General features: G+C 41.1%; 1 protein-coding gene across 1 annotated transcript; it reads right to left on the bottom strand.

Moving 5' to 3' along the window:
* Positions 1-897: 897 nt before the first annotated feature.
* Positions 898-21,176, bottom strand: LOC113477396 (MARVEL domain-containing protein 3-like). The gene is made up of 4 exons (XM_026843706.1): positions 21,087-21,176; positions 20,002-20,157; positions 16,389-16,558; positions 898-1,780 (listed from the first exon to the last, which is right to left on the bottom strand). Exons 2-4 carry the CDS (start codon positions 20,115-20,117, stop codon positions 1,074-1,076), a joined length of 993 nt encoding a protein of 330 aa, XP_026699507.1. The 5' UTR covers positions 20,118-20,157; positions 21,087-21,176; the 3' UTR covers positions 898-1,073.
* Positions 21,177-21,236: the final 60 nt, after the last annotated feature.

Below are 21,236 nucleotides of genomic sequence, written 5' to 3'. Positions count from 1 at the left end.
CCTCTCAAGCTGACCAATCTTACGTACTTCAAGAGCAGCCTTTTTTTCCTCACTCTCTCATCTATGAAGACCAGTGATCTATTTCATCTGCCTCAAAGAAAGGATTCTTGAAAGATGTTCTCTCAAATATATTTTCTCAACCCTGAGGGCATACAATTACTGCTGTTCATTCATGCTTTGTGTGTTAAGACATTGGAAGGACACACGTACTTTCTGTCACTGTTACAGCATTCCCATGGAAAATTCCAGGGCAGCCAGCATGTTCTTGACTCAGGCTCTGCCCACCACTGGCTTTGCAGTCAATAAGCCAAAGCTTGTTTAGGTGGTTATAGAAGCAAGCAGTATCTTTACTGATAGCCGACCAGTGTACTGCCTCTCAGGTTCTGATCTGCATTCTGTGAGATGGGGAAAACATAGCAGGGAACTGGAGGAGGACCTAAATGCTACCTTTGAAATTGCAACTGGTTCCTTCCAGCAGCATTCCTCAGGGAGCACAATTCGCATGTATCGACCCCTATGCCTCAAAAGATAAAGCGCTTTACTAGTCCAAATGAAACGGGTCTCGAGTAGCTTCGGCAGTGGTTCAGAAAAGCATTCAGTGTCCTTTGTTTTGTGAGCAGTGTGGCGTAAGGCAATAGGATGCATCAGTAGGCACAGGATCAGTTGAAGGCTGCCCACTCTAGCTGTGTACTGAATTTCTTACCTCATGGCAGAGGAAAGGATGTGGTGGGTTTGCACAAGTCTGGCAGCACTGCAGTTGCAACCCGTTAAGAGCCCACTGCTGTTTGGATTTCCTCTGTGCAGGATGCAGGATGAAACATTACAGTCAAACACATTTTAAATGCAGGAGTCCAGCTTGAGAGACTGATGCAAAAAACCTTGTTAAAACATCTGCTCAACATCAATTTTATTACATTGTGTTACAGCAGTATTGTTACATTTGGTGATTCAATACACACTTCAGCACCTTGTAGGATGATGCATTGTGGACTGGTCGCCTGTTTAGCATGCAACACCCTGCGTCTTGTCCCTTGCTGAAGCTCCAGCTCTCTGGCACAGTCCCAGAGCTGACTTCACACTAACATGGCAAGAGCCTGGATGTTGTGGGAGCTTTCAGAGGGCCTGTGGGCAGCATGGTGGTTTTGGACACTTCTGTCTCTAATGATGCTTTTGGGGCTATGCTGAGCCTTGGTCGTGTGGCTCTGGAAGGCCCGGACAGTTCTGATAGCAAGGACGCAGACCACAAAGCTCGCAACATACAAACAGGCAGCAGCAACGCCAAAAAGGCCAACAGCTGCGTCACCGCCCTGGACTACGCAGTTCATGGAGGTGTAACCACGGCGTGCGTACAGCCTCTCACGCCTCTTACAAACTTCCGTGGAGTTCACCTGACTGACAAAATGCAGGTAGAGGCTGACCGCTGCAATGTACGCCATGCCGGCCAGCAGGTTGAAGGCACATTCGCCTGCCAGCAGCCCCATCCTGAGCTGCTGGATGGGTTTTGCCCCCACGACAAGGAAGACAAGGGTAAGTGCTGCTGCTGTTAAACTGAAGGCTACTCCGCCATACACGCAAGGGGCTCTCATCTGGGTGAACTGCATGTCCAGCTCCCTCACCTCCTGGAGCTCCGTGCCCTCAAAGGGGCTATAGGCTGAATTCAGGCTAAAGGATCCAGTGCCAAAGCCACCAAGGGAGGTGAAGCCTGCAACAGAGGCTTGGGCAGCACCCACACAAACCAGCACCAGGAGGTTAACCGCGATTTCCACAAACTTCAAAATACCTGTAAGGAGCAGAGAGATGGGAACAGGTGTCAAAATCATGTCTTATGCAAACTGGGGGTGACAGAAGTATGTGAAAACCATACGCAAAGACAGCACTGTTACTGAGATGGTCCCCTTGGCTGCAGCTACAGAAGAGTGCTGCTTTAAAAAAAAAAAAGAAGCATGAGCTCTCATGGGTACATTTCAGAGGTTGGGCAAATTACTTTTTTTTTAATTTGTCAGTGTGCTTGATAAATGGATCTTCATGCGGGGAAAGAAATCCATAAAAATTTTACCGTGCTTGTGTTATTGCCAAAGCAAGCACACAATGATTGTATTTTGGCCTGTAACTACTTGGCATAAACACACTGAGCAAGAAATATCCAGTATGAACAAAATTCTGAGGTTAAAGCTGACAAAAACCTAGAAGCTTCCAATGGTTTAAAAACTGTGCAAGTTATTTAGGTCCTTTAAAATGTGTTTACTGTTTTAACTTACACCCTTTTTTGTCTAAGTGTTAATAATTTAAATTTATTATCTAACCAAATGCAACTTCCACTTCATCTCCTTCAGAGATAAAAATCTCTTCATAAATCTGAAGAAATTTCCTGATTGCACAAAAAAAGAAGGAGGGGAAGGAGACAAAAACCACCTTATATGCGAGAGAAGTTAAGTGAATCTGATACCAGGTATCTTCTACATCCCCACCTTCAGAAGAGAGCCTTATGACTTCTGAGCTGACTCTTCTCCTCTTTTCCTTATGTTATGCTACTGATAAATGTAACCAAGGTTTTTTAAGAAAAAAAAAAAAAAGTGAATAAATTACTTCTTTTTGTGGTAGTTGCCTGTCAGGAAGATGCAGCATGTTAGATAAATCTGATTATTCTGTGACAGCTCACTAGGGGTCAGACTAAGATTAGTAAACATGACGGATGTTCAATCGTGGCATAGCTAGAGTTGCCTATTTGGGAAATGAAAACCCCTAGTGTATCACGCATGTTGGTCCTCAAGTCCTGAAGTTAATTACAGGATCGTGAATCTTATTATTCCATTGCAGTCCAACAGCCAAGAACGTAAGATGCTTGACACAGTGGTCCTATATTTGCCTTTGAAATAGGGCAGGATCTGTGATTTGCATACAGACTTTCATTTTATGCTGCTAACATTGATCAGCATGCCATTTGAGCAATGGCTCAGTTGCTGTCAAGGCTGTACAGGCTTGAAAAGAAAGGGCTGCAGCAGCACGCAGGGGAATTAGACAAATTCCTCTCTTGTGCTGCCAGATGCTTCAAACCAAAGAAAGCCAGTGACAACCACCATGAAGGATTATTGGATATTCCCGTTCTGCCCATTCTTATTCTCTCCACAGAGGGCTGAGATAACAAGCACCTTCCTGCTGCTGGTTGCGCTTCACAGGAAGGTGCTCTCGCAATGGTTTGACAGGAGTTCCTGCTTCCCTTGTACCCAGACTGTCCCCTTACTTCTGTAGGTAGGCACACATTCACATCGTGGCCTTGCAAACCATCCCAGAAGCACAAAGGGGAGCAGTGATAATGGTGGTAATACTTTGGAATAGAATACCTGAGGCTCAGCATGTTTCAGTTTGTGTGTGTGTACATATATATATATATAAAATGTACATGTATGTATATATATGTACATGTGTATATATATGTACATGTGTATATATATATATACACACACACACACACACACATACCCAAGTGCATACATACAGATTTCGTACCCTAAAAAACCCTAGGTAGAGCAGGCAGAGAAGACAAAGTGCTCTTGTTGAGGAGGAACTAAGCGTGCAGTTCTATGTATGTGTTCTTCAGAGGTGATGCTGATGGATGGGGCAACCTGATCTGGGGGTGGAACCAGATGATCTTTAAGGCCCCTTCCAACCCTAATCATTCTATGATTCTCTGGTTTCTGCATGACAACATGCCTTTTCCTCGACTCCTCTGCACAATTCCTGTGAAACAAGGCAATAACTCTGCTGGTTATCAAATCTGTTCAGGAGGCTTCAAATATTTCAAAGGAAATATCTGTGAAGCTAAAGGTAAAGAGAAATTTACATCTTGGTCCTTTAGATAGGATTTAGAACTCCTTGTACCAAATTCAAACACTGCAGCCAAGAGACTCAATGTTTTTAATAGGTACAGAGTCATCACTTCACCAGGACTGTTCAGAATATTTTGAAAGTGTAATAGCTGTACAGGACATTCATTGGAACTGGATCAGATATTTTCTGTCTGCTCGGTCGAGCCTTCCAAATACAGGGAGTCAATTTAGGTCCTCAGGGCCCTTGGACAGTGTTGGACACAGAAGGCCACTTCCCTTTTTAAGGGCTGACTACTGATTTAATAGATGGTCCATCAGGAAGTGGCTCTTACAAGTCTACAGGGAGGAAAGACCAGTTGATTAAGGGAAACATAAATTTTAAATATCTTTGAGAACTTGGAAGTTGGGAATTCATGACCAGTCAGCTTTCTTCTATGCTGCTTTCAGAATTTCCTTTTCATCTATGACTGGTGAGGCACTCTGACCCCCTGAGCATCAAATTTTCCTGTACATCACCTTGCTGAGCTTTAGAAAAGGCAATTTTCTGCTGTCAAAGTAGTCAGCATCTGCTGCTAACCTCCCCACATTTATAATTTAGCACAATCCTCAATGACATTGCTCCAAAACTTCCTATGTATTCTCATATTCTCTATGTTTCTGTATGCAACTCCTTCACTGAGCTGATTGCTGGTACCACAGTAGGGCTGGCAGAATGTGTCGCTGTGCTCATGAGATGACAAATATGATCAATGTCGGCCTACTGTATTTTGAACTGCAGCAGTAGATGGCATGCGTGAAAAATTCCCTTAGACAGGGCATTCAGGTTGGACAGGTTTTATACGTACCTGCACAGTTTTCACACATGCCTGCTGTAGAATTGATTAGAGTAGCTAAACAATGGAGACAGGTTCATTAACAGTTACTCCACAGTTATTTGCATCATATTTTTTTTTAAAAGTGCAATAAAAAAGCTTCCTGTATTAAAGAAAATCATAAAATGATAAGCAGCATGTAGAATGAAGCTGTGAATTACAGGACTATGACAACAGCCAGTAGGGTTTGTGAAAGCAGACAATTAGTGGAAATCCCTAAGGCCTTTTACAATCATCAGGGCTTTAAGGGAAATATTAAGCCCTACAGTATGTTCAGATCTTGACCCAGGCAGCCTAAAAACCTCATGCAACCTTGATCTGTGACAGTTACAAGCTGATACCAAATCCTATTGTACTAGTATAAACAGGATAGACAGACTTGAGAAATAAGGAACAAAAGGACAGTTAAATTTTGAATCTTAGCTCTGTCAAGGAATGCTAACATACACCTACTAGCAGTGACCTACATCAAGCAGTGTACTGCTGGCAGAAAGGGCTGAGTTAAAAGTCATGCTTCTGAGTCTGTGCTGCCACTCTTGCTTTCACAGACCAGTTAGCTACATCATCTTAAGAGTTATAGCTGCAGAAAACAGACTGCCAAAAGGTCTTCCTACAGGGAAGTTACTTACCTCTACAACTATTCCCTAATCCCACGCAATGAACGCTCTGCAAGACTTGAGTGTAAAATGACAGGAAGAGGTCTGAAAATTTCAGAACTCCACTGGTCTGGTTATTTTTTTCCTTTCTCAAGTTCAAAATCTTGGGATATATCTAAAATGTTACTGATTTGTATTAAATTTAGCACAGTGAACAGCTGGCTTTGGGACCTAATCCTCTCTATACTGAGCAAGTAACAAGACTCAAGTCTGGGCTCCCGGATTTTGATTTCCTTTCCCATGCATCTTCCCTTTACTGCTTTTCAGCACTGAAAGTGAAGAGAATGGCTACAACCTAAAAGACAGTGAGTGCTGTCAGAGCCTTCCAGAGAACTGTTTCATCATTCCATAAAATCTAAACCTGCAATGGTGTCCTGGTTCAGCTAGGATAGGGTTAAGTTTCCTCAGCAGGGAGGGAGAAGGGATCTCCTGGCAGCGTGGGAAGCTTTTTCCTTTGTGGCTTTGGTGATGGGGAACACGTGTGCGGCAGGCTATCCTTGCGATATTTCTCTATATATCTTTTGTCTTGTTTACTGTTATTACTGTTTGTTGTTGTTATTATCGCTATTGTTGTTGTTCAGATCGTTTATCACACTGTTGTATTAAATTTCTTCTTATTTTAACCCGGGGTTTGTGCCCTACTTGTGTCCAAGGGTGGGGGAGGGACAACGGCAACGTGGTCTCCGGTCCCAGCAGGGCTTAAAACTATTACAAATGGATAGCAACTTCACTTCAGCGTATCATACTTGTTAACTACCTTTGAATTCAGTCTTCTTTTGCTGTGAGTAGGCTTCCTGCTGTAACAAACAGCTGCCTTTCAATTTATACTATTAATCTACTATTCACAGAATCATCTAGGTTGGAAAAGACCTTGAAGCTCACCTAGTCCAACCATTAACCTAACACTGACAGTTCCCAACTACACCAGATCCCTCAGCGCTATGTCAACCCAACTCTTAAACACCTCCAGGGATGGGGACTCCACCACTGCCCTGGGCAGCCCATTCCAACGCCTAACAACCCCTTCTGGAAAGAAATGCTTCCTAATATCCAGTCTAAATCTGGCGCAACTTGAGGCCATTCCCTCTTGTCCTATCGCTTATTACTTCATTAAAGAGACTTATCCCCAGCTCTCTGCAGCCTCCTTTCAGGGAGCTGTAGAGGGCGATGAGGTCTCCCCTCAGCCTCCTCTTCTCCAGACTAAACACCCCCAGTTCCCTCAGCCGCTCCCCGTACGACCTGTGCTCCAGACCCTGCACCAGCTTTGTTGCCCTTCTCTGGACACACTCGAGTCATTCCATGTCCTTTTTGTAGTGAGGGGCCCAACTTTTTACTTTGCCTTTCCCTTCTATACCCAGTGCATGCTGGTCTATTGCCATGGTATTAACCCACTGGTCAGGGGTTTTGTCTTCTATCAAATGGTGGGCTCAAACCTTCAGCAAAGCAGCCAGGCAGGTTGTTAAGGGCACAGATCCACTGGCAGCTCACCTTACTCTATCGCCTCCTACCCTTGCCTGGGCAGTCACCACTATTCTCCCCTGCCCAGTAATAACTCCAGCCTAGCATTAGGCCCTTCCAAGAGCTGTTTTAATAAATTAAAATAGCAGGAAACGATTCAACTCTCTTCTTGTGTGCTGTTGTTTTTTCCTGCAACTTTAGCAATTCAAAGTGACTCATGGTGTATCTGATGAGCAATTGTGCTGGCATGAGTTTAGCAGGGAAAATAACACAGTCGGGATGAGAGAAAGACCAGAAACTCTCCTTTTCAGGTGAGGTGAGCTGTTAAATCTGCATGCTCTGCCTCATAAAACTACACTGTGGCTGAGTCTGTGGTACCCAGTAACTCAACTGTGTGCTCAAGTTTCATGTGTTGGAAGCTATGAAGAGGCTTTTTCACCTAGGCACTGTGACAGGATGGCCCCACTGTTCAGGTGTGTACGTACGTGTGTACATAAAGTAAAATGGTCAATTCACATTTGTTTCTGTTTCTGCAGCTGACAAGAAGCGAACTGTAGGACAGTCAGTTCTAATAGCTGTTGCTGCTGAACTCCTCTGACCCCACAAGGGCCTGACTAGTGGAGGAGGTGTTCAAAGTGTCTCCCTCCACTGTGTCTTGGCTCAGTAATCACTTTTTTCCTCTGTTGAGTGCACATGGACTCTCTCTCCCATATCTTTTGATATCATTCCCTCCTCTTAAGTTAACATCCTGTACTTCTATGATATTTTATGTTTGTCATTCTCCATTCCGGCTTGCTTTCTCCCCCTGCTTCCTTTGCAGACCATGTACTACCAGACCAGGGGTGCCCAGCTGCCCCTCTTGGACACCTCAACCCCAGCGGCAGGGCAGCAGTGCCAGGAGCCACACAGACCAGTAGCCCTGTGCCACATCACATTAGGGATCACTCCAGGAGAAGGGAAGAAAGGAATGAGAGACTACAACACATATATTAAAAACCATTCTCCCAGCCGTTCTCACTAAAAGCTGTCTTTTGGGTTTTTTCCCAGTTTGGGTAGCTTTCTGCTTTTCAGAGGTAATTTTTTTTCCCCCCCAAAGGAGCAGACAAGTATTTTGACCATATATAGTGACTTACAAAAGCAGCAGACAGTCCTGAAAAGGATCTCAGATGCTGAACTTCTCTTGCTGGTGCAGTTTTGGCAAACCCCAGAGAGTAAAGGCACAGATCAACATGCAGCTTTGGTCACCTCTCTGCTGAACTGAGTCGGTGGTGGGAAGAATATATAAGGCAGAAGGAAGAGAAAACACCAGAGGAAAGAGGGGGGTTGTTCTGCTTTTAGAAGGCGACAAAAAATGTCACAGAAGTGGAGAGGAACCAAAAAAGTGGAGAACTGAACAAAGGAAATGAAATGGAGACAAGAGTTGCAACAGATTAAAAATATTAAATCTGGATGCAAAATATTAAAATATCTTGCCAATGGTATTATTCCAGTTATATGTACCAGTACAAAGAAAGATCTTACTGAAATCAGTAACAAGAACTCAACCAACTTCACTGATGCAAGATCAGGGCATTACACAGCTTTGCTGTAAACAAACAAATGGCCCCCAAGCCCCCACCCCACCATTGTTTTTGTAGGTCTCTGTGTTCTTCAGCCAGTGGCAGGATTTAGCTTTCACTGAGTTATGCTAAAATCTCCCTAATGGAGTAATGTTCAAAGGTGGAAAAAACCACAACCCAACCCTAAAACACGAGCGTTAGGCAATGTAGCACCAACAGTTATTTACTGAATCTTGGCTTTTCAAAGGACCCAAGGGAACTGCGTACTTGGAGCCAACTGAATTTAAATGGCATGTAAGTGCCCGACACATTTATGCTCATTTGAGATAACCATCTTTCTGGAAATCGATGGAAAAAATCTAGGAAAATTAAATGTGCTCTAGAAAGCAGCATTATTATTCTAATAAGTTGCCCCTCTTTAGTCAAGACAATCACTCCATCAGAAAATCTCAAAGGATGACCAGCCTTGTTTTTGATGGTTCAGAGAAACCTTATGTTCACAGTCAGAGTGCTCAGATCCAAATGTACTGTCCTGTTTTTTCTGTGTATCATCATCCCTTAAAAGCACTACCGTCCCACTTGCTCTATTCCTTCTGCTTAATACCCTCCCATCCTCTAAACAGTGCTGTCCAATTTTCATAGGAAAGGGTGGACTTAATTTGTAGAACTACTGCATCAGCCTTTATCCCCATAGTTTCCCACCACTGTATGACACTAAGATTTACTTGCCACCGAGACACAGTTTCAGTACAGGCAAGCCTCTGTCTGGGAACAACAGCTTTGGTTTACTTGTTCTTGTTCCCAGTAGTTCTTTAAAGCATTACTTCTAGCATGTTCTTTATTTCTCTCCTGTTAACTGAGCATGAGTCATCTTCCAAAATTTTGGAGACGGTGGGAAGCAAAAGGTCTTGCATTAAACTGTAACACTTGGCAATAGTGATTTAAATACAATGCCTGTAAAAGGCTGTACATGTATTTGTAGCACTGGTAGGTCTCTGCACAGTCACCTTATGTTCTGTGTTCCAGTAAACAGACGTTTTTCTTCCTAATGTACACATAGTTCTTTCAAGTAGTCAACATCTTGGTATCGAAACAGACTTGCAGGTTTTTTTTTTTTAAAGAGTTCAGAAAACAATGAAACACTCCTGTTTCTTATGCCAACTTTCCATAGCCACTCCCTCTGTTTGAACTGAAACTGAGCCGTCTTCAGAAAGTGCAAAGATTGGGGTGTTATTGCTCTGTAAGTAATCATTGTCTGGCTGAAGTGGAGAGTAGGTCAGGTTGGAGGCACCTGTGAACCCGAGCTTCTCATTCACTTTATCAATTGTCAGTTGTCACACTTGGTGAGCAACATTCCTGACTGGGTGGATTTTCTCCTTTAAGTGAGGTAAGATCACCTGCTCAAGAAAGAGCTACATTTAGTAGACAGTCAGTCTACTGTATCAATTAGCTTTGAGATCCACTTTTTAAAGAGAAGAGTTTTTCTTAGTTCCCAGAATTTGTTGCAGATGTGGGAAGACAAACCCAGTGGTCTTAAAAGAAAGATGGTGCAACTCCTGTTCTATACTGGTAGAGAACAGGCTTCCAGATTTCCCAGTAGGGAAGCACGGACTAGAGTCTAACACATACCTAACAGCTAACATCAACTTTGCCCGTATCTTCCCCTGCCAACTTAAGTGAGTCTTCTCAGTTGTAGTTCTCCCTTCCCTAAAAACAATAGTGTACATGTTAGCACAATGCCAAAAGGTGGATGAAAAAAATCTGATATAAACACGTGGGCAGAGTGGAGTCTCATATGCTGGCACAGCAACAGTTTTGTAAAGGTAACATTTGGCATCTGCAACGAGGGTAGCTCCCCTGCATGTTTTTATAGAGCTAACTGCTCTTTGCTATTTGCATTTCAGCAAAGAGGACTTGCCTCCAAGTGAAACACTTTAACTTCAGAACAGGGATGTTACCTGCAGCTCTGTCACTGTATCTTATTACTGTGCAATTTTAATTAAGCATTTTGAATAACTGGGATTATTTTAATCTGTACAGCACCATCCAATTCCCACTACTAATATCCTCTGTCTTCACAATTACAAGATTAAAATTTGATGGCAAATTCTGTATGTTAGTCACACTGTATTTAAAATATACTTAGTAACATATAGGAGGCGGAAGCCATGTAATTACAATGAGACTATAGGGGACCTTAGTGATCCCTTCTTACAGCAGAAATATGTTGAAACTAACTGCCACAGGAACAGTGTATGACAGCTTTGAGCACCATTTACAGGAGCTAAGCATGGCAGACTGTAGGGGCAAAATGTGAAGATGGTGACTGAAAAATGAAGCTGTCTCTAATCCTATTGGGTGTCTCCACAGAAATGTAGGTGTCCTGCTGACCACTGCTGAAAAGATCTAACGTGCAGCTGAACGGACTTTTCAAATGCTTGTTTTCATCCACGAAGTTACCTGCATTATGCACATTTAAAGGCCCTTCAGTGTTTTTGAACATTCATAACTGAAGCTCCAGAAGGTCTTTGACTTCAGCCCAATGCCTCTTGCAGACCACGACTCTCCCCTAACATCTCCATAGCACTGGAAGGGATACAGGTGCTTTGCAAAATGTTCTTCCCCTCCTGCTCCCATGTCTGACTCCAAGAACTAAGGTATCAGGATGTATTATAACTGAGCAACATAAAAACAGCAGTATAATAGTTATAAACAATGGCATAACTCAAACCGAGTGTCTACTAATGTGAACCCTGTACTTGGGGTGACTTTTTATCTCAGTATTTTTTCCAGTCTATGAGTATTTGCCAGCATGCATAGCTACAGGAAAAAAGTTCAACTGTGTTTTATAAAAACAAAAGCTGATAGATGTTTACATTTGAATTAATGCTGGCTTGTTAATGCATGAATATATCCTGGAGAAAGTCATTGTTACTCCCTAATTCTATTTCCTCCTCCAAATAAATTCAGTTTGATATTTCCTCCTGGCTATGCTTGAAATTGGAGACTTTTCTTGTTTTTACAAACCATAATGCTTTTTTTTTTCTGAGAGGAAATTGGTCGGAAGGCTTTAACAACTGTGGATGTTAGGATGTAGGCTAAAGGCATGATTGTTTGGAAGTGCCTACAATATGCTTAAGAAATCTGACACTATTCATGGTGCAAAGCGCAAAGCTGTATTCATGACAGCAAAGAACAGCGATTCAATTATCCTTGCTCCGCCACAAACCTTTTTAGTGCTGTCTTCCTTAAATGCCAAGTGGGTTGAAGAATTAAAAAAAAAAAAAGTTATTAGCTCAGAAATTATGACCAGCACAGTACAATTCCATATAGGGCTAAAGTGCAGGCATTTCCTGAGTCACGTACTGACCGAAGATGGGAGAAACTTAGTTTACCTTCACTGTTCAAGCAAAACTAAAGGAAGCATTATCCTGAAATTGCATTGCTCTAGCTCTTTCAGACCAATATACATCATCAAAAGAAAAGTTTTCAAGGTCAAGTGACCAAATATCTATGACCAATTGAAGATCAGCAATTCACTCTTGTGTTTGACTCAGGTTTTACTCTAAGGTGAGGGAAGCAGCATGGCAGCCAGCCTTGAACACACCTCTCATTCCCTCTGGTAACCAAAAGCACTGAATCTGGTTGTATTTTCAAAGGACCCTGGGCCGGGGGTGAGTGGGGTGGGGGGTGATGTCCTTTGAAAGGCAAATATGATTGCTAATGTAGCTTTTCTACATAGAAGAGAGAACTACAGAAATTTTACCAAAACTCTTGTAATTTTCAACTATTGTGTACAAGTTGTAAGAAATGGTTATTGCAAGCAGTAGTTCCTTAGTTGATGAAAGGTTTATCTTTATCATGAAGAGTTTATTTCCAATTCTCATATAATTATAGAGCACCTAGGCAGCTTCCCACCAATCTATAAGCTGTTCCTTAAGTCTCCTTCACTACTACAGGAACAGAAGGTGTCAGACTTCAGTGTTTCTGTTGCCTTTTGAATCTGTAATCTGCAGATCCATGATGTCCCTACCAAAAAAAACATATAGAAACTAGACATAAAGATAGCATAGTAAGGAAAACTCAAAAATTTGTTAGAGGGAAGTAATTTGAAAGAACCAGCAGATATATGAAGAAAGGCAAGCCAAGTGGGAGTGCTTTTAAATGACATAAGGTCCAGTGAGATCAAAGATCCTCTCACAGGTTAGCAGTGGTTAAAAGAAAATAAAAAGAGGAAACAACCAGTTTTCAAACAAACAGAGTTAAGAGGGAAGTCTGTTTTGTGCTGCTTGTCACTAGTTATGCCCATGTTAGCAGTACAATGGGAGTGGATCTGTGGAGTTAAACAGTTGACCTCAGGAATACACGATAGGCATTTTCTGGGGTACTTCATTTCAGCTCTAGTTTGGTCCAAAGGACACAGGGCCTGCTGTTAGTTACAGCTCACTCTCTCGTTTAGTTTTATCTGAAGGAAATACAGTTTGTGCATCCTGAGACTGCTCTGCAACATGGCCCAAAAAGCTGTAAGTAGGGACTCCAAAGAGATTCAGCTCAAAAGTACACACCAAAAAAACTACGGTAGATAAACAGACTAACGAACTGAAAAGATTGAAGTGTGAGATGGTGAAGTCTGTTTTAACAATAATCACAAAAAATTCTTCATGATTGCCAATTCTAAAATTGGTAGGCTGGTGAGAGCTCAAGCTCTTGAATGAGAAATTAACGAAATCAGCGCTTAATAAGCACCCTGACACTTCATGCATGTACACACTCATCCCCCCATCTTCAGAGCACACAGATGGGCTCTAAACAAATAGTTTCCACTCAGGAAAGACATTAGGTAGCCTTCTCTGAAAACTTCAGGTCAATGTTTACTGATAGTCAAACACCACATGAAAAGCTAGGAAGCACTGGGATAGGACTACAGAACCTGAACCTTTATACAGATGTCTGATTCTTTTGGGAATTTATCCTGAATTCTGAGTGCGGTTCTGGTCAGCCCATCTCAGAAGGGTATGATGGATCTGGAAAATGTATAAGGCTGGCAAGCTAACCAGAACTGGAGAGGCTTCACTCATTGATAGGAACAGAACTGACTATTCTCCAATCTATGAAGAAGTAATACGAGCACAGTGACAGGGAGAAAGGGAAGACTTCGCTCTAAAATTTAATCATAAATCTCATGGAGAAGGTGAATACATGAGATTATCGTTAGGTATTTTGAATACCACCAGAATCAGAGACACCTTCTTTAACATATTTTAAGGAACAAAACAGTACTTCTTCAAGCGGCACAACTGTGGAGCTCCTTGCCATAAAATAACGTGGAGGCCAAACATTCAAAAGGGGATTCAGAAAATGATTAAACAAATTTGATAGTTCTGTAAAGAGGTATTAAAAAAACCAGAAGTGAATGCAGTTTTCCAATTCAAATAATTCCACCAATCTGAAGTTTGTAGAGTTTTCCAGAGGACAGCTCACTCTCTACTGGTCCAAACTCTGATGGTCCTCCTAAATTTGCACCCTAGTACACTGTTTGAGAGGACGTGTTACGAGGTGCCTGTATGATCCAGCACTGCTAGCCACGGGATCACACCTGAACGGCTTTGAATAGGTATTTCTCATATAACATTTAAACAGACTTTTTTCTTTCTGTTTTGAAGATGAAAGGATTAAAAAGGATCAGAATGTTTTGAAGCTTCTTAAATGGCATCAAATTTTCCTACTGACAAAAGGGATCAGCATTGGTTGTTTCTTCCATTATATTTGGGTAGAGTTTACTTTCTTAATGTGGTTGTAGGGAAACAAAAGGGGACGGGGATCGGGGAGGGAAGGTGGGAATAACAAAGACAGGAGAACAACGTCCCTTTTTCTGCTGCTGCTTACAGCTAAAGTGTTCAAAGGATCCCTGCAAACATAACTGCCTATTTCTGAAACTCAGCTTTAGCTTTTTGGGATGTTGCTAGTGAAAAGCACGGATGAAGAGGGCAGTTTCTAGGTGAAGGAAATACTTTTCAGAGCTCTGGTTGTTTAGAATTCCTCTCTAGTTTGCCAAACTGGTCAACATGTACAAAGAACATAAGTATATTTGTTGGTCAAAAAGAAAAAAAAAACAACAAATCATAGTGAAAGTAGAGTGATGCACAGTCAGAAACTAAGGTTTACATTTCAGTTGTTGCTTTGGAAAAGACTGGTACATCACTTGATTTCCCAGCTTTATTTGATACTAGTTTATTTTAGAATTGTGGTGATTGGGAAGGGGGAATTTCACCAGATTGCTGATAAATCACTGGCAAAAGAGATGGTCAAGAAGTATTTACAGGAACTTTCAATTTGTAAAGAAGTTGTTTACTAAGTCAGTACATGCAAGCTACAATTCATATAGCTTTTCATTTACAATATTTATTATGACTGCAGGGAATACAGTATTCTGCAAAACAATTCTAGGAAATTCTACTAAATCTTTGTACTTTCAAAATTAAAACAGTGGAGTAACATTCTTATAGTCTAATCAACCTCCAATATATTTTCATTTTTTGAAATAAAACTGCTAATAAAAGGGTTTATTTTCTACATGATCTCTTTTCCCTCCTCCACTGCAAGATCAGACATTAATTTTTTTGAAAATACTGAGCAATACCTGGGGGAGGGGTGGGAGTGAAATCATCATCGTCAACTGATGCATCCAAAACTAGGACATTTTGAAAATGTTAATGATGTTTAATGCACTGAAATAACGAGAAGCAAATGCAGGGGAAAAAAACACAGCAAGTCATATTAAGCTACCCATGTCTAAACAACCAGTGAAACTAAAAACTAAAAATAACTTGCCACTTCATTTTTCTGTAAGAAATGCCGTGATAAAATAAGGCATGAAGTTTTCTAGAGTTTCTCGGACAAGTTAAAATAATTTAGTATTGTTGAAGAAGAAACTGCTGATACAATTTAATCCCTGACAAAGTATCAATATGGCTCTGTATCATTAAATATGCTCTACTAACTGTTGAGTTGAATCTCCTCGAGATGAAAAACAAACCACGTACAAATACACAGGACATACTTATAAGAGAATATAGTTCACCTCACTCTTTAAACTGTTCACATATTCACATACAGAGAAATATTGAGCAAACTGAGTGTGTTATTTAACTTTCCTTCATGGAGTGGAGAAATAATCTAACATTATGTATTTTAATTGACTTCCAACAAATAAACTCTTCATTTGTCTCTCTGCTGGAAGACACTGAAAGGCTGTTTATAGACTTCAACCAAAGACTTTGTGCCTAGCTGCAAGTTTCAACTCGGACTGCAGTGGGTCCTTCCTACAAACAAGGTGAGAATGCTCATAGTCTAGAAGAGGAAAAACTTCTAAAGGAGTAATGGATATTTTAATGGAATTTCTTTTCAGTTTATGGAAATGAGTTTACCAAGTGTTAAGGCTGATTTCCTCCCACATTAATGTTCATCTCTCTGATTGTTGTAGTCACTTTCAAGCTATTAAAAACCCAAGTTATTTCTCAAGAGCCGTTTTGTTGAATTCATGTCCACAAAAGTTTTGTCTCCCGCGATGTTGCTTTATAAAGATGTATCAGTGATGACTGAATTAAATTTAGAGTTGTTAAAAAGTCTGAGAAGAACATGTCAGAAATAAACTAGCATCAAAGCTTCAACAGCCATCTTTAAATTGCTTACAGATGCAAATATCTATTTTATTCCTAAATCCCAAAGGTTAACTCTTGCTGTACACCCTGGGTGATTACACACCACCCACTCGGATGCTCTGGATGTATATTCTGGAGCTGCATTTTCAAGTGTCTAAATATCTCTATAAATCTTGCCTTTAGATGCCTAAAATGCTAGTAACCCTCAGTTATGCCATTCAGCAATTTTAGCTCTCAGTTTTGTTTTGTTTTTTTAATTATTTCTCTAGCTTTACTTCCTAAAGACAGAAACCAAAACCAAGACAAGTCCTTGGAAGGAGAGGGGTGGATGGCAGGCAATAAGAATCTCACATACCTCTTGTTGTGCATACCTTTGAACACTTCATTGACAAGGTTTCCTTGGGAGGATAACACTCTGGTGGTGGGCCAAAATATTCCTGCGCTGCTACTGAGGTTTTAGAGTAAAGGTCTGAGCGAACAGTAGAAGTCCTTGAGTGCTGGCTACCCTGGATGTCTTCTGTTGACCTACAATGGAGTAAAAGACTAATGTATATTAATTAGCTCATGCTCTCTCCTGAACATTAGAACATGAGAAACTGACAGACACTCCTGTTAGGGGAACCAGCTAGTCTGCTTCATAGGTATGTGATCTTTTTTTGCTTGCATGTTTTGAAATAAAGTATCCAAATACTTGCATAAATCCATGTTCACAAGGATATTTGCACTTGATTGTTCTTATTTTGGAAAAGGGTGCACTCACTGCATAGGCTGGCTGAATTGTTTAAGGTTACTTGCAAAAAGGTAGAAGGGAGGAGGGTGTGGGAAGAGTTCCTGCTCCCATAAAAACAAGCAACAGCTTTTTCATGAAAAACAAATGTTTTTAACTAGTCCATCACAGCCCAGAGAATAAAAATGAGAAATATTTTCACAGAATAAATGTGTAAAGTAGCATAACTGTTTAATGGGTAAGCATTTTGTCAAGTTTGTACTTCCAATTACCGTGTTTCACAAAGATGCCTTTTAGAAGAAGAATGAAAGCTATTAAAAGAAGCAGATAAAGATTTCAAAAGTGGTGAAAAAATTGCCTATTTAAATATTTCTCTGAGGGCTTTTTTTGAGGTCTTTGCTAATATTCAAAGAGGAATCTAAAATTGACCCCCAAAAAATAAATTCTTATGTCTCTGATCAGATTCATTCATACACTTCAAAATGGATTTGTCCACTTGCTGTAATGACATACAGCTACACATCTGAAGCCTGATGGTTTTTAAGGTTGGTGAGATTTAAATTCTTCTATGGGAAACATGCAATTTGCCCTTTTTAAAGTGAGATAACAGGTTAAAAGAAACATTGGCTGTAAATTGGTTTTTAAGTGGTCTAATCCAAATGTTCTCTCTCATTAGAAGGAGAATTGGAGCTTGCCTTTTTCAAGGTACAGATGGATGATTTTGTTATTAAAGGATATTTTAAGTCTCATTCAGCATTATTATTTTTAAGCCTTCTATGCAGTTTTTATCTTGAATTTCTTATCCACAGATCAGCATTTTCAGCTGTAGTTTCGTTTCCTAGCATCACTGTACTTCACTAAGGTTTATCTTCATCCAATTCCAGATTCAATTTACAAATATTATCTCATTCATCTACATTAAATCATGTTCTTTGTAGTTTTTACATTTTAATTAAGATGTTCAATAACAAGACCAATGCTAACATCTCTGCGTGTAGCTGCCAACAGCTCTGTTTGGCTGAAACATTTCTGATTTTTCTGACCTTTGTCCCATGTCTTGTGCAACCACCAAAGCATCCTGCGCAGCTGTGTCACATAAATTAAATAAGCTGTGTGATTTATAAGACTTCCAGTTAACTTGAAAGCAATCCCTTTGGTACTTCTGATGCAGCTGCTTCTCTCTATTGTATCCTGATACTTGCCAGAAAACAAAACAAAACAAAAAAATCAAAACAAAACCGCCCCTAATGTTCATCAACAGGGCACAATTATGAAAAAAAAAAATTATTTCTTTTAGACTTTTTTTTCTCACAATGGCCTATTCTGACCACCTTTGCTCCTGTCTTCCTTCAGGACTTTCCAGTTCTGGACAAGGCAACTCTTTCTCCTCAGCAATGAAAGGAAGCTTGCTATAGGAGTTTCAGACAGAGATGAATTTGGAAAAAGAAATACTCTAGCTAGAAAGTCTTGTTCCTAAGGGATGAAAGCATTAGGCACCCAAATTACAGCTTCCACGAAGCTCTTCCCATCTATTTCATTATAGTATTTGAAGATCTTTTGGTCAATCAGCCTGAGTCTTCACCAAAACAGTGAAATTTCCTTACAAAAGCAGCTGGTTTTGTTGTGAGAGCTGAGCTGAGGAATTGCTATTAGGTTAAGCCAAACTCCATGAAAACAACTGATGGACAATCTTTTCAATTAGTTGTAGTGAGGGCAGGTGCCCCCCAGATTCTCAGCTTGACTCTAATTATCTCCATGGCTATTACAGATCTGTAGCTGCAGCTCCCCTTCCTCTAATCCCTGGTGGATACAGGCATGGTCTGTTGGTCTTTACAGTCCGGCCACCAATATTCACTCTACATGTCCAGTCATTTAAAGCTAACAGCAAAAACAGGATGTCCAGAGAAGCACTTTATTAAGAAGTGGTGGTTTAGTTTATAGCTATCTTTTCACACACTGCTTATATTATGCTGTATATGAAAAAAACAAAAAAACCAAGAAACAACCCCAAAACAACCACACCACACAAATAACCCCACAAAACCCAACTCTTATTTTTTCTCCCTCTCCACAGTGCAATTAATACATTACTGGAATTTGTTGCTCTCACTTCTAATGTTAGACAATTTAACTATATCCCCTCCTGATCTCTGCTTTTGCTACGGACAGTCATTCAGCTTACTCTGCCCTTTGTTCCATTTCTCTCCAATTTTTCATGATTTAAGAGAGACAGAAGAAAAATTCATTAGCTATTTCATAATACAGCAGGATTACCACCATCCAAATGTTTTATACTTAGCCATAAGTACTCCTTCTAGTCCACACACTGCTGCTTTTTTTCTCATCCTGGTTTTCCTGCTAAAATGCATCTTACCAGGGAATACTTCAGTATTTCAGCTTTTCAATAATCTTAATTATATTTACCTCCTCTCCCTCTTTGCCTCTACCCTTAAATTGCCCTACAATCATGCCCCCAAAGACTAAATAGGAGTGATGAACACTTTACTGCCACGGCCAATTTGCCAGTGGTGTTCAGAGCTACAGACCTCTCCTACAGTGCAGTCACTGGCATGCCCTTAAAGCAAAACAGCCTAAACTCACATCTAGTATGCTGTAGGCTGTCCAGGCTGGAAGAAGTGTAATATCCTGAGTTTACTGTCACTCCAAACCTATCAGTTGATCTGCTTATTGTAGTGGTAGGGGTTGTCACACTATCAAGTGCCACAAAGAGCTTTAGTCACTTAAACAAGTACTCATTTATTGACTGCGACTACTGAAATTAATTTTGTTTTCGATTAATACAAACAGCAACCTGAGAGTTCAGTAAGTCTCTGGGCTGGTCTCAGTCACATAACATTCTCATGTAAACAATGCACATTTGGCAAGCCATGGCTTGCTGTCACTGCTGACCAGCCTCTTTAGGAACTGTACCAAGTAAGACACATGGCCACACTTCACCTACTTGTGACCCAGCTTGATCCAGATAACCCCAGGAATTCACATCTCTCTCTGTGTCATGCAGCCTGTCTTTCTGTCCCTTCTTGAGCTCAATACAAAGATTAAATTTCTACACTGTATAACAGCCTCCCCTGGTTCCAAACATGGCATGCTCATGCTTCATGATTTCAAGGCTGAATAAATGCTTTTTTTTCCAATAAGAAGGTATTTTAAAACAAACAAAGGAGATGACAGACATTATAGACCTGTTGTGATATGTTTCTTTAAGATGATAAAGATGTACCTTGCATTGTACAGGTATGGTTTTCTTGTTCTTCTGTCTTCCTCGTATCTATCAGATCCATGGTTTTGATGGTGCCTGTATGGCTTATCTTGGTATCGTCTCCCGGCATGAGACATCTTGTTTCTTACATGTATTCCTTCCTTCTAAAATAACTTCCTGAGCCAGAGAAATAAAACTGGTTCATTTTATAGCTCTACTTAAAAGTTATTCATTGACCAGCACTCACATCCATATAATGCTGATTCAAGACTTAGTACAGAGTTCCTTAGAAGAGAAAGAAGTAAATCCCTTTAAACTACATGTAAATAACTTCATTAAAGAAGTTTTTCATTTTCCTACTCCTCAAGTAATTGTAATGTTTCTACATTGCATGTTGATTGTGCTTAGCTTATCCACTAGGTCTGCTCAGACTCTCTTGCCTTTGCTACAAGGGCAGAGCACGGGGTCCTCTAAGAACGTGAATCTTGGCTTCTCTAACGTTGTCTCTTACACAAAGTATTAAACCCAGCAAAGGCCAGCGCATTGCATGAGCATGCATACAACTGCCACTGATGGCAGGGCAAACCTGAAAGCGCAGGCTGTGTGTGACCTTTGTCCTGGAAGTTTTCAAGAGGAGGGCACCAAACATTGTGTGATTTGGATAAACGTTAGGTACTGGAAAAGCTGTGCTGGGCCGAAAATACGTTGGAGAGAAGATACATCCTTGATAATTTGGTATTAAATATTACAGGGATGTTATTTCCTGAAAATGTCTTTACCCGCTCAAGTGCAGTACGCTTAAGTCCAAACCTGTAAAATATGGAAACACCGAGTTTAAGCATCTAAGCAATCTTTATTCTTATTTGCCTTCATCACAGCCCTTCAGCATTACTGCAGGAGTGCCTGCAGTCCATGCATTTAATTTTGACTGATCAAGCTGAGGACTTGCTTAATGACTTCCCTTCCGCCTCCTTAGGGTGTCACTAAATAAATAAATTAACTTTGGTTTGTTTACGGCTAACAAAGAAAGTGAGCGCGCCTTCCCCCGGAGGAGCTCTGCCCCTCCGCTCCGCGCAGAGGCCGTTTAGCAAGAAGCAGCCCCGCACCTTTCCCCACGGGCGCTTTCTGGTGGGGGTCCCGCCGCCTCAGCGCCACCACAAGCCGAAACCCCCCTCACCCGCGGGGGTGACCCTGCCGCCGGGGCCCCCGAGCTGCGGCCGCGGGCACTGCCCCTTGCCCGGTGCCCGCGTCCCCCC

This window comes from Athene cunicularia (assembly GCF_003259725.1).
Source record: "Athene cunicularia isolate RWA chromosome 2 unlocalized genomic scaffold, athCun1 chr2_part1, whole genome shotgun sequence".
Lineage (NCBI taxonomy): Eukaryota > Metazoa > Chordata > Aves > Strigiformes > Strigidae > Athene > Athene cunicularia.
Note: the sequence above shows the minus strand (reverse complement) of the source record. Positions and strands in the feature narration are given on the sequence as shown.